Source organism: Phalacrocorax aristotelis, chromosome 3 (assembly GCF_949628215.1).
Source record: "Phalacrocorax aristotelis chromosome 3, bGulAri2.1, whole genome shotgun sequence".
NCBI lineage: Eukaryota > Metazoa > Chordata > Aves > Suliformes > Phalacrocoracidae > Phalacrocorax > Phalacrocorax aristotelis.
In genome coordinates this window covers 85,020,408-85,044,260 of record NC_134278.1, presented here as the reverse complement: position 1 = coordinate 85,044,260, position 23,853 = coordinate 85,020,408, and the positions used below count along the sequence as shown (strand labels likewise).

Below are 23,853 nucleotides of genomic sequence, written 5' to 3'. Positions count from 1 at the left end.
CACCAGTACCAAAGAGGCCGATATTTGCGTAAAAAAAGCCTCTGTGAAAAAGCAAAGGGCAGGATAAGGCAGGTAAATGTTTTAAAGCAAGACAGCTACAAAGAAAGCGTAGAACTGGTTGCACATATGCATTATAGATGGACTAAGTCTTTTGGACAGGATCTTGTTGGTAAATGATAGAGCAGTCTTTCTAACTAAGTGTTCAACCATGAACTCCTAGAGATGCTACTAGCACAGAGGGGCATGGAGAGAACTATTTCCACTTTCAGAAAGAAATGCATTGGCTATACCAGCACAAGGCGGAGTGGTTCAGTTTTGCAAGATGTGCATTCTAGAGCACCCTGGCCACAAAAAAAAAAAAAACACACACAGAGCAGGAAACTTTGGTAAAGGCCCCTGTGACACTTCTGCAAACATGCCAAATCAACACCCAACAGCTGCAAGTCTCAGTACCTTTTCTGCGCACAATTATGCTTACCCCTCCCTCCCATTTAAAGAAGAGAGATTTCTTGGTGAGATGGAGCCACACAAAATTGTAACGTCAATGGTTTTTAAAGCTGTGCAAAATAGAAGTTGAAATATAAACCAGATTGTTAAGCCTTCTGTCCGACACAGAGGAGCATTTTCTGTGGATCATAACAAACACATCCACATGCAGCACTTCCTACAGGGCTGAGAAATTCCATGTCGACTGGATTTTCCAATGGCACATCAGCTAGATGCCCTCTCACGGGAGAAAGCCACACATCACTGCACATAGGAAGGGCTACGACAACTTACTCTGACATTAGTTGATCTGTTAGAGACATTTCTATGTGGTGAGCAGTTCGGCTCTAGTGAACCAAAAAAGGGAAACCAAGCTTATCTGGTTTCCAGTGATTGGGTTTTTAACACATGTATGATCAAGTGTTTAATGGTGCATGAAGCAAATGCAACTATGCATGAAAGCTGGTTAATATGATCCAAACAGAGAGCTCAACGAGCTTAAACTGTATCAGTGATCCCCCTACCTTATCAAGGGAGTTAAACCAGTATCCTTACATGGCAGTTATCTTTCAGACTTGATGAAAGCCTCCCACATCCAAAGAGCAGCAGCTGACGGACCTACCATGCGTGACCACTAACTGTTATTAGCCCCAGGCAGCAAAACCTAGTTAAAGTAATAGTTCAGCACCTTCATAAATGCCTGTCACATCTAAGCTGCAGTGAATTAAGACAAGCCATACCTGTCTCTTACTGCCTTCTCAAAAGAGGTTCCCAGTCTTCTGCAGGAGGGCATCAGCTTTTTCCACCTACACTTGAAGATACCCAAAAGTCATGTAGCCAGTCAGCATGGCATCAGGTCTACACTAGTAAGCCACGACAGAGCTACAATTTAATAGTTTGATCTTGGCCTCAAGCTAATCACAGACACACGGCTTCCAGTCAGGCTGGCACGTTGGCTCACATCTGTCCGCAAAAGACTGTGAGGACATATGCCACAATCCATCATAAATCATACATTGTGGCTTTAGCCAAGCAACCATACTGAGCAAAACCTAGATGACTTAGTGGAACTGTCTTTGTAGAGCAAGAAAATAATTTGAGAACTTGATCTTGCAGTCCCCCATGCTCAGAAGGAGCTCATCCTTTATACACAAAAAAAGGGGCGCGGGGAAATAATAATCAAAAAAAAGACAGACATATACATAAAAACAAATTACTGGAAACCAAGATGTATAACCTATTACTTTTCCTCTGCATATATTAAAGCGTCTCGCTCAAAAGTTGCTATTCTTCTTCTTTCCCTTAGTAGTCTGGAATACAAGACAAGTCAGCCACCAAAAAACTCCAGGCTGGAACTTGAGAAACCCTACACTTTCTCAGTAATTGCTGAGGAACAGCACGTAACGACTTGCACACAGCATCGCTGCTGCTAAAGCCATCTTCCCTCACACTCCGAGCGAGCCCACCAGCTGACAGCACACTGCATCCTCTGGCGCTTCTGACTCTGGTTAGTACTTCCTCAGGGACCTCTGTACAAAACTTCAGTACAGTGATGTTCAGTAGCTTCCAAAAAAAAAAAAAAAAAAGAGTTTTTCTCCTAAATGCATGGGACAGAAGCTTAGGAGTTATTAATCAGGTCAAGAGCCATGTCGCCAGCACTTAAAGCATTAGAAATGTCATTTCTGGCAAAGACATGCTTAACTTCCCTTTGCATCTCCATCTACTATTACTCTTTAAAACATGGCGCTTCAAGAAGGATGCTAATTTCCTTTCCTATGGTTAATTCTTGCCCCTCAAGGAGCTGGCTGCCATTGGAGATAAGAGGATTCTCTCAGCTGCATGCAGAAGGTCCACAGAATGAGAACTCTATCAAGGTCCTGTATAAGCTTAACACTGCATGGAAGCTAACTTGTTAAAAAAAAATAATGGAACAGCAGCTTAAAAAGAAGCCATCGTCTTAATTACATCAAGGACAAGTGATTTACTTTCTTCGAGAAAGAATTAGCCACACTGGATTATATGTTCTTCATCTATACAGAGTTTATTTTTTGCTTTTTAATGATTATCTCTCACATTTGCTGAAAGCCAGGTTTCTCTTTTTTTCTTCCCCCCCCCCCCCCCCCCCCCCCCAAAAAAACACTTTAAGGCGTCATTCCTTTGACAGCTAATCCATCCTATAAATGCATGCAGCTCACCAGGGAATTACAGTCAACTGAATACATATTGGTTCTTTTTGTTTACTGTAAATTTTCCCCGCTGTACTACACACACTGCTTTATTCACTTGTGTCAGGGATACCACTAACTAGGTAGGAATACTTGCCTCTAAAACCAAACCCACACGCACCCCCAGTAAGCTTGCATCTGAAGAGTTTTTCCCAATGTCTGTGCTGTGCAAGGCGCTCTATTCCAAAAAAGAGCTGAGGTGTATGGTTAGGAAGACAGAAAGGTGTGCAGGGTGAGGAGCTCGTGTGGTCAAATTTGTACCACTCTGCAGCTTTGCATCTGTTCAGGACAGATCCTCAAAGGGCAGCCAAGAGCCCCGGAGAAGCAGAGCACACAGGGCTCCGGTTACTCCCTACTGCTCCAGCAGCCTTTTGAGTCTCAGCCTTCAAGTCACTCCACATTATGCCATGGGCATGCAGACTCCTGGACACCTTTAGAACAGACTAATAAGCTACAAACATAGTTTGCTGTTGTTGCCATTCCAATTCCTTGGCTGCTTCCTTAATATATGCATAACATGGACAAACAATAGGAATGAGCAAACAGATTTATAGCCACTTCCACAAAAAACACATCATTTCCTAAGTATTCAATACACCTCATTACCATGATCTTCGCACAATTCATATATAAGCCACAGGTGTTACATCTTTTAGTGGAGCTCCCCCAGCTAGTACACACAGCCATTAATAAGCAGTGATCTCTTCACACATCTAAATGACACAGCTTTCTAACCGTAACCATGCTAATCTTCAAGAGACCCTGCGATAAAATGTTTAGCATGAGTAACAGAGCAGCATGCCAACAGATGAAAACCAAGGACAAAACTAATTACAGTACTGAGTTTAAGCAAAGCTGGAACTCGCATTCAAGGCCACAGCTAGTAGCAGGAGATCCTGAGCTGTGGCATGCAAGTTATTGCCGTTTTCTATGTGAATTCATGCTGAAAAACTGCTGTACTGTGAGCTTAACCAGAGAGTTTCAGTAGCAAAAGCACCATTTTCATTGACTGACAGCAAGCATCACACTGAGCTAAGGTGCCTTGATTCACTTTCACCCTTGTCACTCAGCTAGAAATCTCTTCTAGAGACAGTTGTTGAAGTCACCGTAAGAAAAAAAAAGCTGACGGACTTGTTTTTTTGGTGGGGGCATGGTCTTGAAGCACACTGGTTCCACATAGCTATTACAGACAGAACTTACTGATTGTCAGGCAACTTCTGACAATCTTGATGTTCTAGTAGAACATAATTTCTTCTTCTATATAACTCAACGGAAAATAATGAGTGTTTTAGAAATACGCTATTTCCCCCTTGTAGCTGTCTGGCTGAATTTCACTGCAGCTTAGTAGTGGGATTACTTTCCAAAGGCTGTTTGATGATCACCACCTTGATTCCTGGTTCCCACAGGACAGATACACCACACAGGGCCACATGGAGATGATCTGAAGAACCCAGTATTACCTGTGATTAGTTAGCCATCCCAAGAAATGCTGGTCAACAGAGCTCAGCATTACCCCACATTTTCTTTTCAGCGTGAAGCATTTTGAGTGGCTCATCTAGATGCTTTGGCTCTGTAATCTTGTGTCAACTCACTGTTTAGATCTAGAAAGCTACAGATTTGTAGTACAAAGGCGCTTCTATTAAAGCCAAATCTTTACTATTATACAAAAATACAATTATACAGTGTTAAAGTAGATTAATTTGAATAGTTTGAACCATGTAATTTTCTAAAAACATAGCAGCTTAAGAAAATCCAGAGGCTGCCAAAACATCTAAACATACTTCAAGACTTGCTTAAAAAAAAAAAAAAAAGATTGCAGACCTTTCAGATCATTTAATCTTAAACAAAAATAAAAAACTCAGCGGTTACCGTGTCCTTCCATTTCAACTTCATCTAAAAGTGGTTCTTACCATTAACAAAGGTCTTTAAACCATCACCTGAATTTGCTCTTTCCTTGGCACCACTGCTATGCCAACGAATCCCAGAGGCTGTAAGAGTCAGCAGGACTGTCAGCTGCCTCGAGTTGACCTGCAGAACTTATTCCATTTTCTGGATTACCCCATTAATGCAACAAAACATTCCTCTACCAGTGACACAAAAAACTCAGTGACAACAAAATTCCCAAGACGCTGATTTTCTGAAAAAGCTTACAAGAAAAAGTTTTCTGAAGTAATTTCTCACATTCCCCACTAAAGAGTGAAGAAATCTTCGTGAATAACTGTGTACCCACGAAAAAGCTAATATGCATATTTAACTTCAAAAAAACACTCTAATTATTCATGTACATGGTGGCATATTATTCACCAAGCACCACAAAACATAAGTTACCATTGCTGTACAGGACGAGTGCCTAGCATAAAGTGGTATGAAGTAAAGGCATACAAATTCCAGAGCTTTGGAAAACGAGTCCATTATGCGCACGTTGTCAGGAAGGACACTATTTCAAAGTATGTAACAGAACAGATGAGATATGTCTTCCTTCAGTATATTTGAAGGATAAGAAGTGGCAAAGACGATGTATTACAGTATATATGTACTATCCAGCCCTGTATGGCAGGATTATTCTTCATTTCCAAAGTAGACAGGTCCTCATTTCCTTAATAAAGGCAGTTAAAACAAAGAAAGCTTTTACATCTACATAACTACTTTGAAAACAAGAGGTTTTTTTCCCTTCCTACCATCCCCTCAAACATTAAAGAGGGCCACTTGTCAATAACAGCAGTGGAAGTAAAATGAGCAGTGTTATGATACTTGATCTCTGAGGTCCACTTGTGCAGCCTGGCAAGTTATATGCCAAAACCCAGAGGTGTTGACAACATAGTCCTTCTGGAACTGCACCTGCCCAAGACAGCTTGCTTGCCACAGTTCAGAGCAGCAGGCACCAGGCTTAGTCCCTGCATTCCACATTGCTGTGCTCTCAAAAAATCCAAAAAGTATCAGAAATATCGACCAAATTCCATGCCAAAACACATGCCAACTTCTTTTCTCATGGCTAGTCATGTCCATATAAGGAGACCTGCACAAATCATAGTTTTTTGTTTTCGTCAACAAAGAGCAAGATAAAGACAAAAACTATACACAGCTGCTTTCAACTTCCAATTGTTTTACACACCTTTGCTGCTTTAAAAAAAAAAAAAAAAAAAGAGAGACAAAGCCCTTGTCAGCTGCCATTCAGAATTCCCCAACTTCACTCTTCAGAAGCCTTTACATTGTTACACATCCCCTCTGCTCTTAAGACTTCCAGCCTTCCCAAAATTTACCTTAACATCAATTTATTCCAAGTCTTACTGGGCTTCTTCAGCAAATTGGGTGGGAGTTTCAATCTGCCTGAGGGTAGGAAGGCTCTGCAGAGGGACCTGGACCAGCTGGATCAATGGACCAAGGCCAATTCTCTGAGGTTCAACAAGGCCAAGGGCTGGGTCCTGCACCTGGGTCACAACAACCCTATGCAGCCCTACAGGCTTGGGGAAGAGTGGCTAGAAAGCTGCACGGTTAAAGAGGACCTGGGGGTGCTGGTTGACAGCTGCTTGAACATGAGCTAGCAGCATGCCCAGGTGGCCAAGAAGACCAGCAGCATCCTGGCTTGTATCAGGAATAGTGTGGCCAGCAGGACTAGGGAGGTGATTGTGCCCCTATACTCAGCACTGGTGAGGCCACACCTCAAACACTGTGAGCAGTTTTGGGCCCCTCACTACAAGAAGGGCATTGAGGTGCTGGAGCATGTTGGAGAGAAGGGCAAAGCTGGTGAATGGTCTGGAGAGCAGGTCTTATGGGGAGTCGCTGAGGGAACTGGGATTGTTTAGCCTGGAGAAGAGGAGGCTGAGGGAAGACCTCATCGTTCTCTACAACTACCTGAAAGGAGGTTGTAGCGAGGTGGGTGTCGGTCTCTTCTCCCAAGTTATTAGCAATAGAACGAGAGGAAATGGCTTCAAGCTGCATCAGGGGAGGTTTAGGTTGTATATTAGGAAAAATTCATTTACTGAGAGAGTGGTCAGGCATTGGAACAGGCTGCCCAGAGGTGGTGGAGTCACAATCCCTGGGGGTGTTCAAAGAACACCTAGGCGTGGCACTTCAGGCCATGGTTTAGGAGGCACGGTGGTGCTGGGTTGATGATCCTAGAGGTCTTTTCCACCCTTAATAGTTCTATGATACCAAAGGGTAGAGGAAGAAGAGCGGGGAAGAAACACTTTCCTCCACAAACTAAGGTATGCCCTCCAAACCTGTCAATAAAGAGCACACAGAGCATGGCAGTCAGGTTGGTTCCTTCCCAACATGAACCTTTTGTGCCATTTCCGTTTCAGCAGTTCCACACAGAGACTTTTCAATAATCTTCTGTTAAGCTTCCCTATAACAAAAGAGTGACTAACTGCTATCTCCTAACACCCTCCAGCTAGTCATTTGCATTTAAAAATAGGTACCATAAAGCTTTTGTATTGTTCAAACAATTTTTCCTAAGAGTCAGTACAAAAATCTATGCAGCACTGAACACCCTTAATTTCCAGCTGAGTGTCTACAGGGACTATTGCCAGCCCAGACGCTCCCCCCTTTTCCTACAGCTTCTTACTGCAGCAGCTGATTGATTGCACCTGCTTCGCTTTATTTGTTCTTGGTTCCTTTCTTGATTTCTCCTCATCACTCTTTCTGAACAGCCACTCCACACTTCACTAATCAATCTGTCATTTTTTTCACTGTATACAGTGTTGGAAGTAAATGGTAAAGAACTTTTTCCACATTCCCCATCAGTTGCTGTTTTGGCTTGTCAAGCACACAGTTGGTTATTCCCTGCTCCTCCCTCACCCCACCCCACGCCACAACCCTTCAGACTTCTTCAGCTTATCACTGCAAGAAGTAGCCTTTCACTTGAAAAAAGTATCAGAACTTGGGCATGGCATTGTCAAGTCATCACCAGTTTCATCATACCTGGAGCTTCACTTGCTCTCTCCACAGTTTCATTTAGATTGTACCAGTTGCTCTCCATATGTCCCAGTATACAGAGCCAAAGTTCTCATCAGCAAGATTACTTAAATTCTAGTTTTTCAGTATTTCAGCTCAGAAAGACCGTTCTTGCACACTCTTGATACCTTCAGAGTGGGGTCAACATTTAAGGGAAATAAAGTTTGAAACAGATACAGCAGCAATCACATTAATATACATCTCTCTCTTAATTGCACTGGTCCATTGAAATGTGGAAGCATTTCAGCTGTCTAACCTCCTAGAAGTTCACTATTCCACATGGCTTATTTACAATAAATGCATCAAAGAAAACAAGTGACCATGGATATCTTCTCTTGAATGTACAGTATAACAAAAGCTTCAAGAAGCAAAGAAGTGTTTCAGCACAACTTTTGCCTTCCAGCGTTTTTTGCAGTGCACTGGGTACTAACAGGAAGAAAGCAAGAGCAGCTACAAGAAAATAAATTCACCACTGCCATGATTCAATACCCACATGTTAGACACTGACATTTTGTTTATGTGAAGTGTAACAGCAATCACAATGTAAATCCACACCTTGTCACCTTCAGCAGCCCAAGTAATACAAGATCTGTGAAATTTTTGCGTGTTACTATCTGAGTTGTTAGAATAAAAACATAGTTCAAGCTAGAACAGATGAAGAGTCTCTCAGCTAAACCACATGATACACTGCATATCCCCACGTACAGCAGGCCTCCAAAACGAACTTCGGAAAAGTGAGGTAATCTTTTTTATTTTTATGCAGCCTTTGCTTTCGTTTCCTAGATGGACAGGCTTCTTGATGTTGTAGGGTGTAACAGACCTACTCTAATGGGAGAAGGAGGTCTGTGGGTACTGTTGTAATGCAACTACTCAGTGTTGAAGAGCTCAGCAGCCGCTGACATATTTTCACTGCAAAAGTCATTAAAGATGCTTTTAGGAGTAGATAATAGCATTAGCTGTTTATGACCATGGCATCTGTGAATCTGTCAGCTCCTCCAGATTGTACTAAAAAAGTGTTACAGCTTTCCCATTTCCTTAAAAAAAGGCTGATGAGTTCCAGGCCTCATCTCACCTGGAGTATTATCATAAAGACCCATGTTCACCTGCAGCCACAAGGTTATTCTACACACCTGTTCACACAGGCCAGCATTTTCCCTTAACAATAACGAAAGTGTAGGAAAACTAGTCCTATATCTGCAGAAACAGGAAACACTGGAGCTAGATCCCCCTCCAAAAAACATAAGCTTCAGCCACGTAATATAAGACATAGAAAGAAAAAAGGAGAAGGAAACAAGCTCAGGAAAAGTCCCCCTTCTTCCCCACACTGTGTGGACGAAAGAAAACTAGACGAAGAACGAGGCACTGCTACAGAATTACATACAGAATTCTTTGTCAGTGAATCAGATTCTCACTTTTCGTCAGCCTTCACTGCAAGAACTTCGACAACTCTACCAGTGACTACTGCACACACTACGAGAGGGGAGTTAATCCAGGCCAGGCTGTTGTTCCTTATCCCAAGAAAGCAGGCAGGACCATGAGTAAGAAATGCTGTTTTCAGGAGAGGCTTTGAATTCAATCTTCTCCCATTTCTGGACTTTCAGAAAACAACTTGTGCAATTCCCCTCTGGCTTTTCAGCCACCTACAAGAACAACACTATTGTGCCCAGATTCCCCATACCATTATGAACTTTTCAGAGATGAAGTTCATTAGGCACGCCTCGCTGCTGTAGTATCTGGAAAGCAAGACTCATGCAGAGTAACTGTTTTACACACTTAAGGGTTTTGGTGTTACTATGACTGCCTGACATACTTGCAGAATCAGTGGACGCCGGTGAGACTTCATGAAATTTTGTCTGGGTTTCACCCCACAACACCAAAGTGCCCTCATCCTCATGTCAGGTTGACACTGTTAGGAACAACATGGGTTCTAAGTCTTGGCCCTCCTAAAACTAACTTCAGGCTCAGAAAACAGAATAGTCTGTATTTTAAGAGACTCCCGTTTTACTTCCCATCACTTTCGCTCTTACTTTTTAAGTCTTCCATCCACGTTGGAATAGTTTTCAATGCAACATAATCCCTTAAGTATTCTTTGCGTCTTTCTTCCAAGGTCATCTTCAGCAGACGCTCTGTTTAGGGGAAAGAGAAATAAAAAGAGTTTTGCAAGCTTGCATATATTCTTACACATTGACCGAGTAGTGACCAATTCAGTGTTCTTGATGCAATTAAATCCCATTTGAGAGAGCTAAGCACGAGTGACAAGTAACAGGAGCTCAATACGGTGCATCTAAACGACTGCATGTGCCTATTTCTGGATATCCCAGCTCAGCAGAAAGAAACGCCTCTTAGCTGTCCAGACTTCCCACATCACTACTGTGCCTCTTCTTCTTGCCACTTTAACTCAAAGATCAGAAAACTAACAGCAAGTTTATTTAGTAGAGAATCATTATTTATGGAAAGTTTTCTGGTATTCAAGTCTGCTCTTTAGGTTCTGCATTTGTAAACCAGAACTTTAAAAAAAGGCATTAGGAAGATCAAAATTGAAACATTTTTACTGAAACAAGCTTACCAATGCCAGCAAGTAAAAGCAGGAGCATGGCACAAAACTAACAGAAGGCTACCACATTACATAAGAAATCAGAGCTAAAGCAAACGTTATGTCACCTTCTAGATGTCTGGGGCCATAGAACCACATTTTTGTTTGGTTGGGGTCTTTTGTTCTGCAAACAATGTAACTTTCAATACCAGAAAACTGCTATCATTTGCTTTAGACTCACCCACTGGCATTTAACCCCATTTTGGGCCCAAAATCAGTAGCTGTAGAAAACACTAGAGTATCTGTTAGCTACCCAAGAGTAAGTGATACAAGTATGTAAGTTTGACAAGCTTTGGCTGACTATACTCCAAAGTGCTAGGAAAGCCCACTGCCATCCACCGACTCAACACGTTTCTAAAAAGCAGACCAGGTTCAGCACGAACTGCATCTGCAGGATTTGAAGTGCTGCAGAACAGAACCTGGGTTTAAAGTGAGTGGCACGGGTTAAGCCTTAGATAACACTTGGTTACCACACTAAAATGCACATGGATGGTTGTTTTCTCCTGAGAAAGTCACCATGTCTTTTTTCAGACATTTAGTGAAAAGTAACGTCTCAAAGATTGTACAATTGTGACGGCTACTGCCAACTTAACTCTTCTTCAGACCTTGCTATAAATGGATTAAGTACTAAGATAAGAAAAAAACATCCCAATGACCCAAGACCACAAACAAACCCAGCACTTCAGCAAGACCCCATACATGACACTTGCAGCCACATCCTCTTCTCCCCACCTCATCAGTGCTTAGTATCCGTTCAGCACAAGATGCAGAGCTTTTCCCCTTCTAAAAACATGGGGGTGGGGGTAGAACTGTAGAGCATATCAGGACGCCCACACGCTAATCAAGTTTCTGGGTCTGTTTTGACCAGTGGCATTGTACCACTATTACCGCACTCATAGTTTTCTCTTGACACATTGATCAGTAACAAATGCTCTCTGATGATTCAAGCATTTTTAGGGGCGTAGGGGAGGGCTAGACCCATATTATTTGCCTTTGGCATAGAGGACTAGATGGACATGAAAATAGTATTTTCATCTTAAGTTGAAAGAGCAGTGAGCAAGTTGAACATGGAAACTGCTTCTCAGATCAAACCTTAAAAAAAAATAATCACTTCTGCTGGGTTTTGGGTTTTTTTTGCAAAATAAAGTTTACTAATTATGCAGGTTGCAATCAGCACAGTCCAATAACCAAAAGCAGGTTTTGAGCACAGACTCCCTTATAAAAATAAACATATTTTGATATTTTTGACAGTATTACCTATTGCTTCAGCTGATGAAAACATTTATCTCCCATTATTCAGGCTTGGTATCTTATCTGAATATTTCCAAATGCAAAAGCAAAGCTCACGTGATTAGGATCGCCATCATGCACAACAGATATGCACTTAACTCCACCACTTGATCTTCAAGCATACAAAACACCAAGTATTTAATGTGCACATTAGAAGTACCTCAGAAAGGCAAACATGAGAGTGCACGTTTCTGTGTGGGTCAGGTTTGAGGGACTGACAAGCAGAGGAACTTCGACTGCCTTTTGCTGAAGAGGTTGCAGAGCCAGTTCTGTGCCTTCAAAACACAAACTCCTCTCTATAGGAAGGTTTTAGAAAACTTTGCTCTTGCGAGTCAGTAGTGAGAATTTAAACCAAGTCTTAGTTATACACAAACCTCCTGGAAGATGGTTCCAACAGCCTTAGCTGCAAGCACAGTTTTCTGCATGTAGCCTTACGAATTGCCTTTGAAAGTTTGCAGGTAGACCAGTCCTGTGTGCAAGACACTGAAATCAGCTCCAGTCCCACTCCTACTCTGTTTCAGCTGTCCTGAAGCAAGATCCACCCTGGGAGAATGTGGACCAACCCTTAATTACCAAGAAAGTAATTAAGAAAAGCAAGGGCATTGTCAGTGGGTTTGAACTCAGTAGTTAGCAATGACTGCTTTTTCTTTTTAAAGTTCTTCAGAGTATAAAAGGCTGAGAACGACTGCACTCAGAGCTTCAGAAGCCGGAGCACAGCCAGCTTCAGAGGGGGGCGGGAGCACCTGGGAAAGGCAAATGCAGACCTAACAAAAGATTTGGTTTCAAAAGCACCATCTGGGTAGGAAGGAAAGAAGCTGGGCTTCCATAGTTTTTCCTTCTATTAAAGAGGGTCCTTGGCAAGAACAGCCACACAGGGCTACAAGCTGAAGAGCAATGCCTCCTCACTCAAAACACCGGGGCCAACATGGTGCTGGAAAGCAGTTAGTGGAGCAGAAGACTGGCAAATGCTGTTCGTTCTCACTAGGCAAACAGATGCCAGCTATCATTCACAAACATGCCGCCCTGGACAGAAAAATCTCACCAGCAGCTGTAACTCCTGGTTTGCGTTCAGTAACAACACCGTACTGATGGAGACCGCTATCCTCACAGCTAAGGCAACAGAAGCGTGCCTGCATCTCAGGTTTACAGCTTACCCTCCAAGCCCCTCGACTCGACCCTCCTTACCAAGGTTTTGAGTCCACACAGCAGGCTATGAATTCGCACAGACAGCAGCAGAGCTGGAAGAGACAAGTGGGAGTAACGGGAACACTCACCAGAGCCTACAAGAAACACTTCCCCATCTGCCCCCAGCACAAAACCAGCATTTTTTGAAGGTAACAACATACAGCATTAAGGACTTGCACAGGGAAAGTCAGTTATAGTTGACCACACATAAGCAATGCCTGAGAAGATTTAACTGTATCTTCTCTGTTGAAAACAGAAGCTTAGATGTCTGGTAGAAATTTGTTGCCTCACCTTAACTACAGAAACATCCTTTGGAAAGAAAAAACATGCAACAAAACTCACTTCCTTGGAGAAGAGTTTAAGAGGAGCAGCTAATCTAGATCAATTTATTTGTGTTTTAACAATTTCTCCTTAGAAATATGCACTTGATTTTTGCCACCTATGAAAAGGATGAAACCTACCCTTCAAACTAGGCTTCTGCCTTTTTAGCTTGAAACACACACGCAGTCATGGGCGGGTGTGTGGTGTGTGTGTGAAAGACAAGAAAGAAAACTTAAAATAAAACACACCAGGGGGTCATTCATTTTCTTCCTCTCCTCCCTGTATATTTCTAGAATATTTGTAAACACACCAGGCAAGAAGCCTTTCCTCCTAGCCGATGTAAATACTACCACTGCGTGTATTTCTCTTAATTTTTACATTGCTCTCCACATGATGAATACGAAGCATCAAAATGGCAAGATCTGCCATTAAAATGATTGTCCCGTGGTTTTCACGCTCTAGAGTTTGACACTGGGGTGTTACAAATCTAGACTACACAGGGTGCAGAAAACTTTAAAAAAAAAAAAAAGACGAAAAATTGGAGGGGGGAAAACTCTGAGAGCCCCCATACCCCCAAAACATTTCACCCCGGCTGATCAACCCTAGAAACTAAACTCGGTGCATCACACCACCGATACCAATAAACCGTCATTTTCCTGGGAAACACACGCATTAAAATAAGCACAGGCACGTTTCGACGGCATGTGCTTAACTTTTCGGCCTTAAATACTTCCACAGGGTGACTTGGGGGCGGGAAGCCCTCGGGAGAGGGGCTGTTCCCTCACCCTCCCCTCAGCCCCAGGGCCCCTCTCCTCACAGGGAAAGCTAGTCAGCGATAACTGAGATGGGGAGGGAACACGAAAACTGCGCACACCCGGTGTGCCGCCCGCCCGCCCCCCCCCCCCCCCCCCCCCCCCTTTCGGCAGCCCTCAGGGCTGAGAAAGACTGGGTGGGGGGAACCCCGGGTGTGCGAGATTTGGGGGTGTTTCAGGTGGCAGACCCAGGCGGCAACGGCAGAGAGCGCGGAGCACCCCCCTCCCCCACCCCGTCACCTCAGCCCCTGGGGCCGGGAAGCGGCGGCGGCTCTGAGGGGACGGAACCACCCCCCGCGCCCTCCCTCACGGAAGACCCTGAGGTACATGCGGGAGAAGCGGGCCCGGGGCCGGTACCGGGAAGGGCGGTAATACCTTTCTCCTCCCGCCAGAGCTTTTTCCGCTTGTTGCCGGGGTTCATGGCGGTGTGGCTGGTGGCGGCTTTGAGCTGCAGGTTCCCCAGGCTCACGAGGGCGTGGGCGAGACGCCGCGCCAGAGCCGACCGCGAACCGACGCCGTGCGCCGCCGTCTGCTGCCACCGTTGCCCTCTGGCTCCGCGCCTGCCGCCCGGCTCCGCACAGAGCTCGTCAGCTGGGTCACGCCTCGTTCGAACCCGACACCCCCGCAGGGCCCGCCCCCCACCCCGCCGCCCGTTGGCTCCGGAAGACGCCACTCAGCAGCCCCCTCCTCCGCCCGCCGCCGGCGGACCGGGCCAGGCGGACGCACGGCCCGGGAGGAGACTGAGCGCGGCGGCGCGGCGGACAGGGGTGTGGGGATTGAGGGGACAAGGGGGGCCGCCGGGGCGGACAGGTGTGGCGGGTGCTTGGGTAACACAGTGCCCGCGCTGCGCGGTGGCGGCGCTTCGCCAGGTGTCCCCGCGGGGGCGGGGGGAACTGGCGCCCCGTCCCGTCCCGTCCCGTCCCGACCCGCCGCCGTCCGCCCCGCCTCCTCGGCGGGGGCGGGGGCATGAGCACCCTCTGCTTCCGGGTTGCCGATCGGTACCGAGGGCGCCGCCGATTGGCCGGGAGGGCGGGAGCCTGTTGCTAAGCGACGGCGGCGGGGCCGCGGCCTGCAGGACGGACGCAAAGAACCCGCCCCGATCCTCTCCCGGGTTTCTCCTGTCGCCGCGGCGGAAGGGGCAACGCAACCGTGGACGGCGGGGAAACGGCTGCCGCGGTCGGTTCGCAAATAGGCGCGGTGTCGGTATCTGCCGGGCTGGCGCTGCGGGGAGCCGGGGTCTCTGCCCCTGCCTGATCAGTTATTAGCGCCGCTGGCCCCTGCAGACCCGCAGCCCGAGCGAGGGCAGCCCCTACCGGGGAGTGAAGGTCAGGGAAGGCGCCTCCGCACCTCCTGGAGAGGTCCCCCGGTCGGCTGGAGGCTGGCAAATGTTGTCCCAGTCCTCAAGAAGGGCAACAGGGATGACCCCGGTAACTACAATCCTATTAGTCTCACTTCGGTGCCTGACAAAATTACGGAGAAGATTACTCTGGCAGTTACTGAAAAACACCTGAGAGACCACAACACAGTCATTGGTCCCAGCCATTATGGGTTCACGAGTGGAAAGTCCTGCCTAACAACTTTCCTTCTATGACAAGGTCACCCACCTAGCTGACAAAGGGAAGCCTGTCGGTGTGATCTTTTTGGATTTCAGTAAAGCTTTCCATACTTTCTCTCACAGTATCCTCCTGGACAAATGTCCAGCATACAGCTCGATAATCACGTAATGCAGTGGGTGAGCAATTGGCTAATGGGTCGGGCTCAAGGGGTTGTAGTAAATGGGGTTACATCAGGCCGGCGGCCAGGCACTAGTGGGGTTCTGCAGGGATCCATCTTGGGGCCGGTACTCTTGAATCTCTTTGTTAATGACTTGGATGCAGGACTTGAAAGAATACCAATTAAGTTTGCTGAGGATACAAAATTGGGAGGAGCTGTTGACAGTCTCAAGGGCAGAGAGGCCCTGCAGAGGGACGTGGACGGGCTGGAGAGCTGGGCAATCACCAATCTGTAAGGGACTAGAAACTTGTCTCGACATTGTTGGCAGGACAAGCTTCACTACCAAAGCTTAATCACCACGGCAACTGAGCGGCACAGTTTGGTCGCAGGGGCAGCCTGTTGAGTCCTGCCCGGCGGGAGTGTGTGTGTCCTGGTACCTCTGGAGTACATGCCCTCTGCGCACGCGCCCGGGCCCAGGGTCGACTGACGGGGGGGGCGACTGGGACCCTCTAGGACTTTCCGGCACCCTCTAGTGGCGGTACTGGGCATGCGCCCCACCGCCGAGTGCGAGGCGTGGGTATGGAAAACAGTCATTGACTATGCAGCACGACAATCCTATAAAAAGGGGAAACCAGCGGCGACCACGAGGCGTATTCTGGAACGTTCCAGCACCGGGTTCGAAGTTACAGCAGATACACGGACCGCACCGACCGACGGACCGGAAGGACGGCAAAAGGGACGGACCGCCGCAGATCCGTGGTGGTATCTGTTGCAACACTGTCGTGCTCGTTCTCTCTCTTTCCCTTTCTCACTTTTTTCTTTTTTTTTTCTCCTTTTCGCTCGCGTATTTATTGTTGGACAAATAAAGTGATTTGGCACTTGACTTAATTTGGCTCCCGAGAATGTAAAAGGAACCTAGTCACGCTAAAATATTGGAGTCAATCAGAAGTTAAACCCAACCTCCCAGAATTATCTGAGGTCGTTGGAAAGCAAGGGGGTTTAACCTCTGCCAACTTGTTCATCCCAACAGTGGATCGTGACATTTGAAATTGGCGTAGTCGGCAGGATTCTCAGAGAACAGAAAGTGCAATCTTAACGTGTAACCTCTTGGGGGTGAATAGGGGCAATTTGGAATGTTAAGGTGTGGCCCCGTCAGGATGATACAGCCCCGTTGTGTTAAATAAGATGGCCGCTCAGTAGGCAGTGGGCTGCCCACGATTGCGTCCCTTCACCAGTGGAAGGGATAAATACACTATATGATCTTTTGGCGGCACACCGATCTCGTCCCTCACCCCAGGGACAAGGTTGGGCGAAAAGCCATTGGTTTCAACCACAGTGTGTAGTAGACAGGATAAGGGAGCTGCAGAAAGAAGCGAAGGTTAGATCGGGGAAAGGAAAAGCTGTGATTTGTGCAGTATTGGGAGCAAGTCTGGCAGTGGCAATTGAAGATAAGAAACAGAGGCTTTGTCAAGCCAACACCGTAATAGACCCACTGCAGGTGGCCATAAGGTCACTGCAGGAACAACTGAAGGAAAATAAGCAGTTGTTGGAGGAGGAGAGAAATCTATATTCCGCATTAAAGGAAGAATTGGGGAGTCAATTCTTGAGGGAAGCGGATGCAGTGGCGGAGGTAGTCTCCCCCTTGGTGGGACTTGCAGAAGGCAAGGGAAACTGTAGAAAGCTTCCCTCACGTGTGGCCACTGGTTAAAACAGAGCACTTTTGTGAGGACAATAACGATGACCGTCCTCAAGTTCTCACCAAAGAAGTCCCATTTACAGCAACTGAACTAGCAAAGTTGAGAAAGGACTTGGTGAGAGCTCCAAGGGTATCGGAGACGGAATAGGTGTGGAGAGTGTCCCTGTCAGCGGGATGGAATTTTGTGGTCAGAGAAAGAAGCAGAAGGATAGTGGGGTCTGGGTGTGTTCCTAACTACAGGTAATCACCGATCCCCATGGTCATTAACTCAGAGGGCTGCATATTGGGCTGGGGGGCTGAACCCTTTAGAGGGGGGATCCCCTTGCCCTAACAGGTACGGTGGCTCAGTTAGTGGAAAGTGTGCAGAAGGCGGCCTGTGTCCAAATGATGGAGGATCGGGAGCTCAAGCCTAACCAGAGTTCCCCGATGACGATGCCGGTGGACCTGGAGGGGATGACTCCGCTGATGCAGGGACTCTCTGATTCCCTGAAACCCATTGGGATCCAATTACAGGGGAAAATTCAAAACACCTCTGAGGTAGAAAGAACCACGGCTGCTCTAGAAGGGCTAACAACCCCCGACCATTGGTGGTCGGGAAGGAATGTGTGGACGTGGGGGGAGGCAGCGCAGGAGTTAATGAATTTTGGGAGAAGATACGGCCCTGCTGGTGGAGCGTTCCAGAAAAAACAAAACTAGGGTCGTACGGTCTGCTGAGCAAGTAAACAGTCTGCAGCTGACAACAGGGAAGGACCAAGACTTGAAGCCACTCTGGGGCAATTATTCGGGGAGAGAGAAACCCCTAAGCTGACAGGGGTTTTGGCATTTTGGGAATTCAGAAGGGTATTCCACGAGACCTGATGGATGAACTCCCGACCCCAAAATTGGAAAAGCTTGCACAGAAATGGTCAGGGAGGAAAGCCGCTCTCGAGCCGGTTCCCGATGCTCCACACCTTATTGACATCGAGAGGGAGCCGACTGGGGAAAAGGTGGGAAACTAGAACCTCCGTTCCCTGAAGGCGGGGGTGCGGAGGATGGATGTTTTTAAGACAACTCACCTTGAATGTAAGGGGGGGGATTTATTAATCACAGTAGCTGTAGGACCAAGGAAAAGACCAGTAATTTTTCTCATTGATACTGGGACACGAATCACCGCATTGATGCGGACCGAAGCAGAGCGGTGTGGGACCTCGATCCCATCTAGCAATCTAGTTATCTTAAATGCACTGGGAAAAACACAGTCGACACCCATGACTTTCGTGACACTATGGTTACCGGGAGAGGGAGCCCCCATCAATACCGTGGTGGCCATAAGGACCTTTCCAGGCGAACCTTTTAGGCGTAGATGTTTTTAAAGGGAAGGCAGTGGTGTGATACCCAGGGGAACGCATGGTCTTCTGGTATCCCCCAGATCAGGCAATTAGCTGAGATGCCTTGGGTGGAGGTACACCTATTGCAAACAGCACCTGCCCTTGCCCCCTCCAAGATTACCAATGTGAAACCTTATCTGTTGCCATTAGGGGTGAGAGAAGGGATAGTCCCAGGAATTGAGGATCTCAAACAGCGGGGTATTGTACTGCCTACCCATTTCCCGTACAATTCACCGGTGTGGCCAGTACGCAAACATAATGGAAAACGGCAGCTGATCATTGACTATCGGTGTTTGAATGCAAACACTGGTCCCCTGAGTGCAGCAGTACCCAACGTCGCCAAATTAATTGCAACCGCTCAAGAGCAGGCCTGCCCTATCTTGGCAACCCTTGATGTGAAGGACATGTTCTTTATGGTTCCACTGCAGGAGCGTGATTGAGATCAATTTGCTTTTACTTGGGAAGGACAACAATATACCTTTGCTTGCCTGCCTCAGGGATATAAACCCTTGATGTGAAGGACATGTTCTTTATGGTTCCACTGCAGGAGCGTGATTGAGATCGATTTGCTTTTACTTGGGAAGGACAACAATATACCTTCACTTGCCTGCCTCAGGGATATAAACACTCACCTACCCTAGCCCACCATGCCCTAGCACAGGAATTGACAATAATCCCATCAGAAAGAAGTTAAAGTCTACCAGTATATTGATGACATACTAGTAGGGGGACATACCATAGATTTGGGTGCAAACTACGCAGGACTGAATTATTAATTGTCTGGGAGGAATAGGCCTCCAAATACCAAAAGAAAAAATACAAACCTCTGTCAGTGAAGTTCAGTTCTTGGGCATCTGGTTGAAAGGAGGGTCAGTTTGTATTCCTCGGGATGCCCTCTCAGCATTGGATCAGGTAAAGACCCCAGAAAGTAAAAAGAAACTGCAACGTGCCTTGGGATTGTTGGTCTTTTGGAGAGAATGTATCCTGGACTTTGCAATAATTGCACGCCTCTTACACGACCTGTTGTGAAAGAGGGCGATTTGGGAACGGGCTCTAGCCCGTGATGAGGTATTGTACCTTCTGGTGTTTGAAGTAAGCACCCATCAAGTTTTGGGCCCTATCCACCCCACCGACCCGATTCAGAGTGAACGGGGACTGTCAATTCATCTCTGACAAAAGGGACCAGAAGGACCTATTCGACCGGCTGGGTTTTATTCTAGAAGTTCTAAGGATGCTGAAAAGCGATACTCCAGTTGGGAAAAGGGTTGGTTTGTAGTGAGTTTAGCCCTTAGAGAAGCTGAACAAACCATACGCCAACAACCTATGGTTTTCAGGGGACCTTTTAAGGTAATTAAGCCTGTGTTAGCAGGGACTCCTGCTAACCCCTGACGGGGTGGCCCAAAGGGATACTGTGAGAAAATGGTATGCTAAAATTGAATATTATTGTAGCTGTTTTTTCCGTCACTGAAGGTGCTCCTAAGGTGTTAAGCATGAAGGAAGATGTGACAAACCTTTTGGAGGAGGATACCCCGCCTCCTGCTGTTAAAATTGCCCCACCGTTTCCAGAGGAGCTGCGAAATGTGTGGTTCACAGATGCCTCTGCCAAACGAGAGGGTAAAGAGTGGAAGTATCGGGCTGTGGCTATTAATGTGGATACCAAGAGGGAAATCGTAACCAAAGGCGAGGGCAGTGCCCAAGTGGGAGAGCTAGTGGCAGTATGCAGTGTGTTCAACAGCGAGGGAAGAGCGGGAACTCCGGTGTGTATCCACACTGACTCATTTGCAGTATTCAGAGGGTGCACAGAATGGCTCCCTCTTTGGGAACGGAACAACTGGGAGGTGAATCGGGTGCCAGTGTGGCAAAAGGAGAGGTGGCAAGAGATCGTAGGTGTTGCCAAGCATGGGGATTTCACAATAGCGTGGGTGCCCTCCCACCAGGAAGGGAGTGCTCCGACAAGTGATTGGAATAACAGGGCTGGCGAGTTGGCCAGAATTGCCCCTCTGCAGGAGGAGAATCAAACGGGAGAAAATTGGGGTGGGCTCTTAGAACTGTTACATGTTAAATGTGGCCACGCAGGGTCCAATGATTTATACGAGGAGGCGCATGCCAGAGGCTGGCCTGTCACTCAGGAAGCTTGCAGGACCTGTATCTCGGCTTGTGAACAACACGAACTCCGGCTGGAGCGACACCCCATGGAAGAATCCCCACTCCATTTGAGACATAATAAGACCCTCTGGGAAGTTCAGCAAATCAATTGCCAGCAAATTGGTCAGGAGTATGTTACGTGGGGTCCCTTGTTTTTCTTACTTCCAGAAACAGGTGGAGACCACTTGGTTGTTCAAATATTTGAACATATTTGAAGTGGGAAAAACGACCCAAAATTATTGATACCTCCCTCACTGATGGGAGTGGCCGGTCCTGGGGTAAAGACATGTGGACCCCCCAACGTATCATACGACATTATGGACCCACAACGTGGAACCCCAACGAAGGGGTTAGTGGTGCTCGAGAACCCATTTACAACCTAAATCGCATTATCTGGCTGCAAGCTGTATTAGAAGTTATTCCCAATCAGACAGTTGAGGCCCTTGACCTGTTGGCAGCTCAGGCAACCCAAATGCGAACTGCAATTTACCAGCATCGCATGGTTCTCAACTACCTACTAGCTGAAGAAGGTGGAGTCTGTGGGAAACTGAATGACCATAATTGCTGTTTAAAAATTCATGACAATGGCAAGGTCGTTAAACAAATTACTGCTGGAATACGAGATTAGCCCATGTTCCCGTGCAAACCTGGGAAGGCTGTTGACCTGTTCTCCTGGCTTCCAGGAGGCCCTTGGATTAAACGAATCTTATTTTACCTACTGTGTGGTTTAGCAACGTCACTGTTTTTGCCATATGTCATCCTATGTTTCATTCAGTTAATCCAATGTGTCGATGCAAATCTGCAGCTTGTACCCACTGTGTCACCTGATGGAATTAAACAAATTAGAGCGCTATGTCAGCTTGTGTCTCCGCAATATGTTTCCTTTGGGGTTTTTTGTAGTATGGGAACTGAATTGTTACTGATGGTAGGCATTGGCCTTGTTTAAAGTTGATATCATTACAATGTTTTGGCCTTTATAGCTGAAATATTTGTTATTGATATTTTATCCTTCTGCCCTTCCTTCTATCCTTTCTCTCATCGCTGTCTCTATATCTGCCACCAATGTTGAGCCACGGGGTGGTGTAAGGGACTAGAAACTTGTCTCAACATTGTTGGCAGGACAAGCTTCACTACCAAAGCTTGCTCACCATGGCAACTGAGCGGGACAGTTTGGTCGCAGGGGCAGCCCGTTGAGTCCTGCTAGGCGGTAATGTGTGTCCTTTTGCCTCTGGAGTACATGCCCTCTGCGCATGCGCCCAGGCCCAGGGTTGAATTGTTCAACCCAACAGCGGATCATGACACTCACTTCTAACAGTCCTGTTCTTTAATGTGTTATTTAATTAATTGTTGTCACTTCTGCTGGTTACATGACACCTAGTGAAAGGGAAAAATAAATCACATTTCAAAGTTCAGAGGTTAAAAGTTCTGGATCTTATTTTCATGTTTAAGAGGATGAGATACTCAAAAACACGCTTTGTTTTGTTTACACCATGGGTAATGAATTGCAAAGAATTCTAGATGAACCATGACCACTTCTTACCAGACTTCTGAGATACGCTTCTGCCAAACGCAGAAAAAAATAACCCAAGATTTTTTTGGCATTATTTTGGAAATCTGGGGATTAGATGATGGGCTTTGAGCCAGTAACACTTAGTAGTTACTAACTTGATTTTTAAGAAAGAGGTAAAAGAAAAAAAAGTGGATTTACACCTGAAGGTTTTATAAACAGACCCAAAACTCCCATCTAAGATGCGTGCTGGAATAGATCTTACAGTTCTTCCCAGCCAAGATGCCCCCTCAAGACTCAGCAACTCGCGAACAACCGAAAAAATTCTTAACGTCTAACTAGATAAAATTATCATATGTTAAGCATTGACACTAGATCAAGTACACATCACCACACAGGAAAATATGTTTTTTAACCAGTAGTTAAAGCCTATGTGCCTTGCTGTGACTTCCAAGTACAGGCTGGGTTTCTTGAGTGGACATGTCCGAGTACACTCAGATGCTGCCACTGAAGAAGGTAGCCGGTACACATGAAGAAAAGACACAACATAACTTACACCATCTAATTTCATTAAGGTGTCATCGCTGTTTGGGTTTTTTTTTTTTGTTTTTAAAACTTTGGTTTTTTCAGATTAGCTCTCCAGCAAAGTTACTGTAAAGGATAGGTACACTGCAGAAGTACAGAAGTTCTGTTGGAGAGCTTGGTACCAGTGAGTCATTCAGCATATCTGGGCGTCCCGGACGAGCAGAGATTCACTGATGCCACACATTGTCTTCCAGTAAAGTTATAAAAGCACTGAGCCAAAAAGCAAAGCACTTCTAATTTAAGTGACTCTACTCAACTACTGCCAGGAAGTCAAATACAGCAAGTGATACCTACTGCTGGTGCCCAAACAAGGAGCACTCCTTTGTAAGGGTACGCACGTCAAATGTGTCAAAACGTGAGTATTTTGTAGAAATGGGCAGGGTCAGAGGATTCAAGGGACAGTGGTTTCTTACCTTTATCCCCCACCAGATTTGCTTTCCCATACAAATTATTTAGTGAAGTCATGGGAGACTATCTATCTGTGGACCCGAAATTAAAACAGAATTTGTAAGCGCACCAATGCAGAACAAAACATGCTTGTCCCTACAGCTATAAAAGGGTGCTGTTACAAAGTAAGTACCTACAACAATTAGTTCTACCCAAGCTGTATTTTTGACAGAAGCAGTTAAAACAATTTTGAACTTATGGCTTCCCTATTGAGAAGGTGTAATATTTTAAGTGCGCGTTTAGTATCGCCCGTTACCGGTCCATGTTAGAAACCAGCTGTTGGGTTTGGTGGAGCCTTCGTTTGACTTCTGTTTCTGTTCATTTTGCTTTTGTTCTCAGTTGTCCAATTTTCCACACGCTTTACACACAAACACTTGCCCTTCCATCACCGGTTACTCTAGCATAGCCAATCTCTAAATCTCATTCAATTCCAGCTGCTGCCCCTACTGCATTTCATATGCCTACAATATGTAACCCATACAATGAACCACACTTAAGAAAAATCTGTACCAGTACATGGTATGCCTA

General features: G+C 46.1%; 1 protein-coding gene and 1 pseudogene across 17 annotated transcripts in view; one reads left to right on the top strand and one right to left on the bottom strand.

The window, feature by feature from the left end:
• The window catches only part of MACROD2 (mono-ADP ribosylhydrolase 2), a 911,164-nt gene extending 896,672 nt beyond the window's left edge, over positions 1-14,492 (bottom strand). For 11 of the 17 annotated variants that reach the window (XM_075088273.1, XM_075088274.1, XM_075088281.1 and 8 more), the window contains exons 1-2: positions 14,241-14,492; positions 9,692-9,790 (exon numbers count right to left, since the gene is read on the bottom strand). In XM_075088273.1, the coding sequence (XP_074944374.1) occupies positions 9,692-9,790; positions 14,241-14,286 (145 nt within the window). In that variant the 5' untranslated portion in view covers positions 14,287-14,492. Of the gene's footprint in view, positions 1-9,691; positions 9,791-12,732; positions 12,781-14,240 lie in introns of those variants that run through there. The other 6 variants (XM_075088279.1, XM_075088289.1, XM_075088280.1 and 3 more) reach the window with 4 other exon arrangements.
• Positions 14,493-16,177: 1,685 nt separating this feature from the next.
• LOC142055622 (uncharacterized) lies at positions 16,178-17,983 on the top strand (annotated as a pseudogene).
• Positions 17,984-23,853: the final 5,870 nt, after the last annotated feature.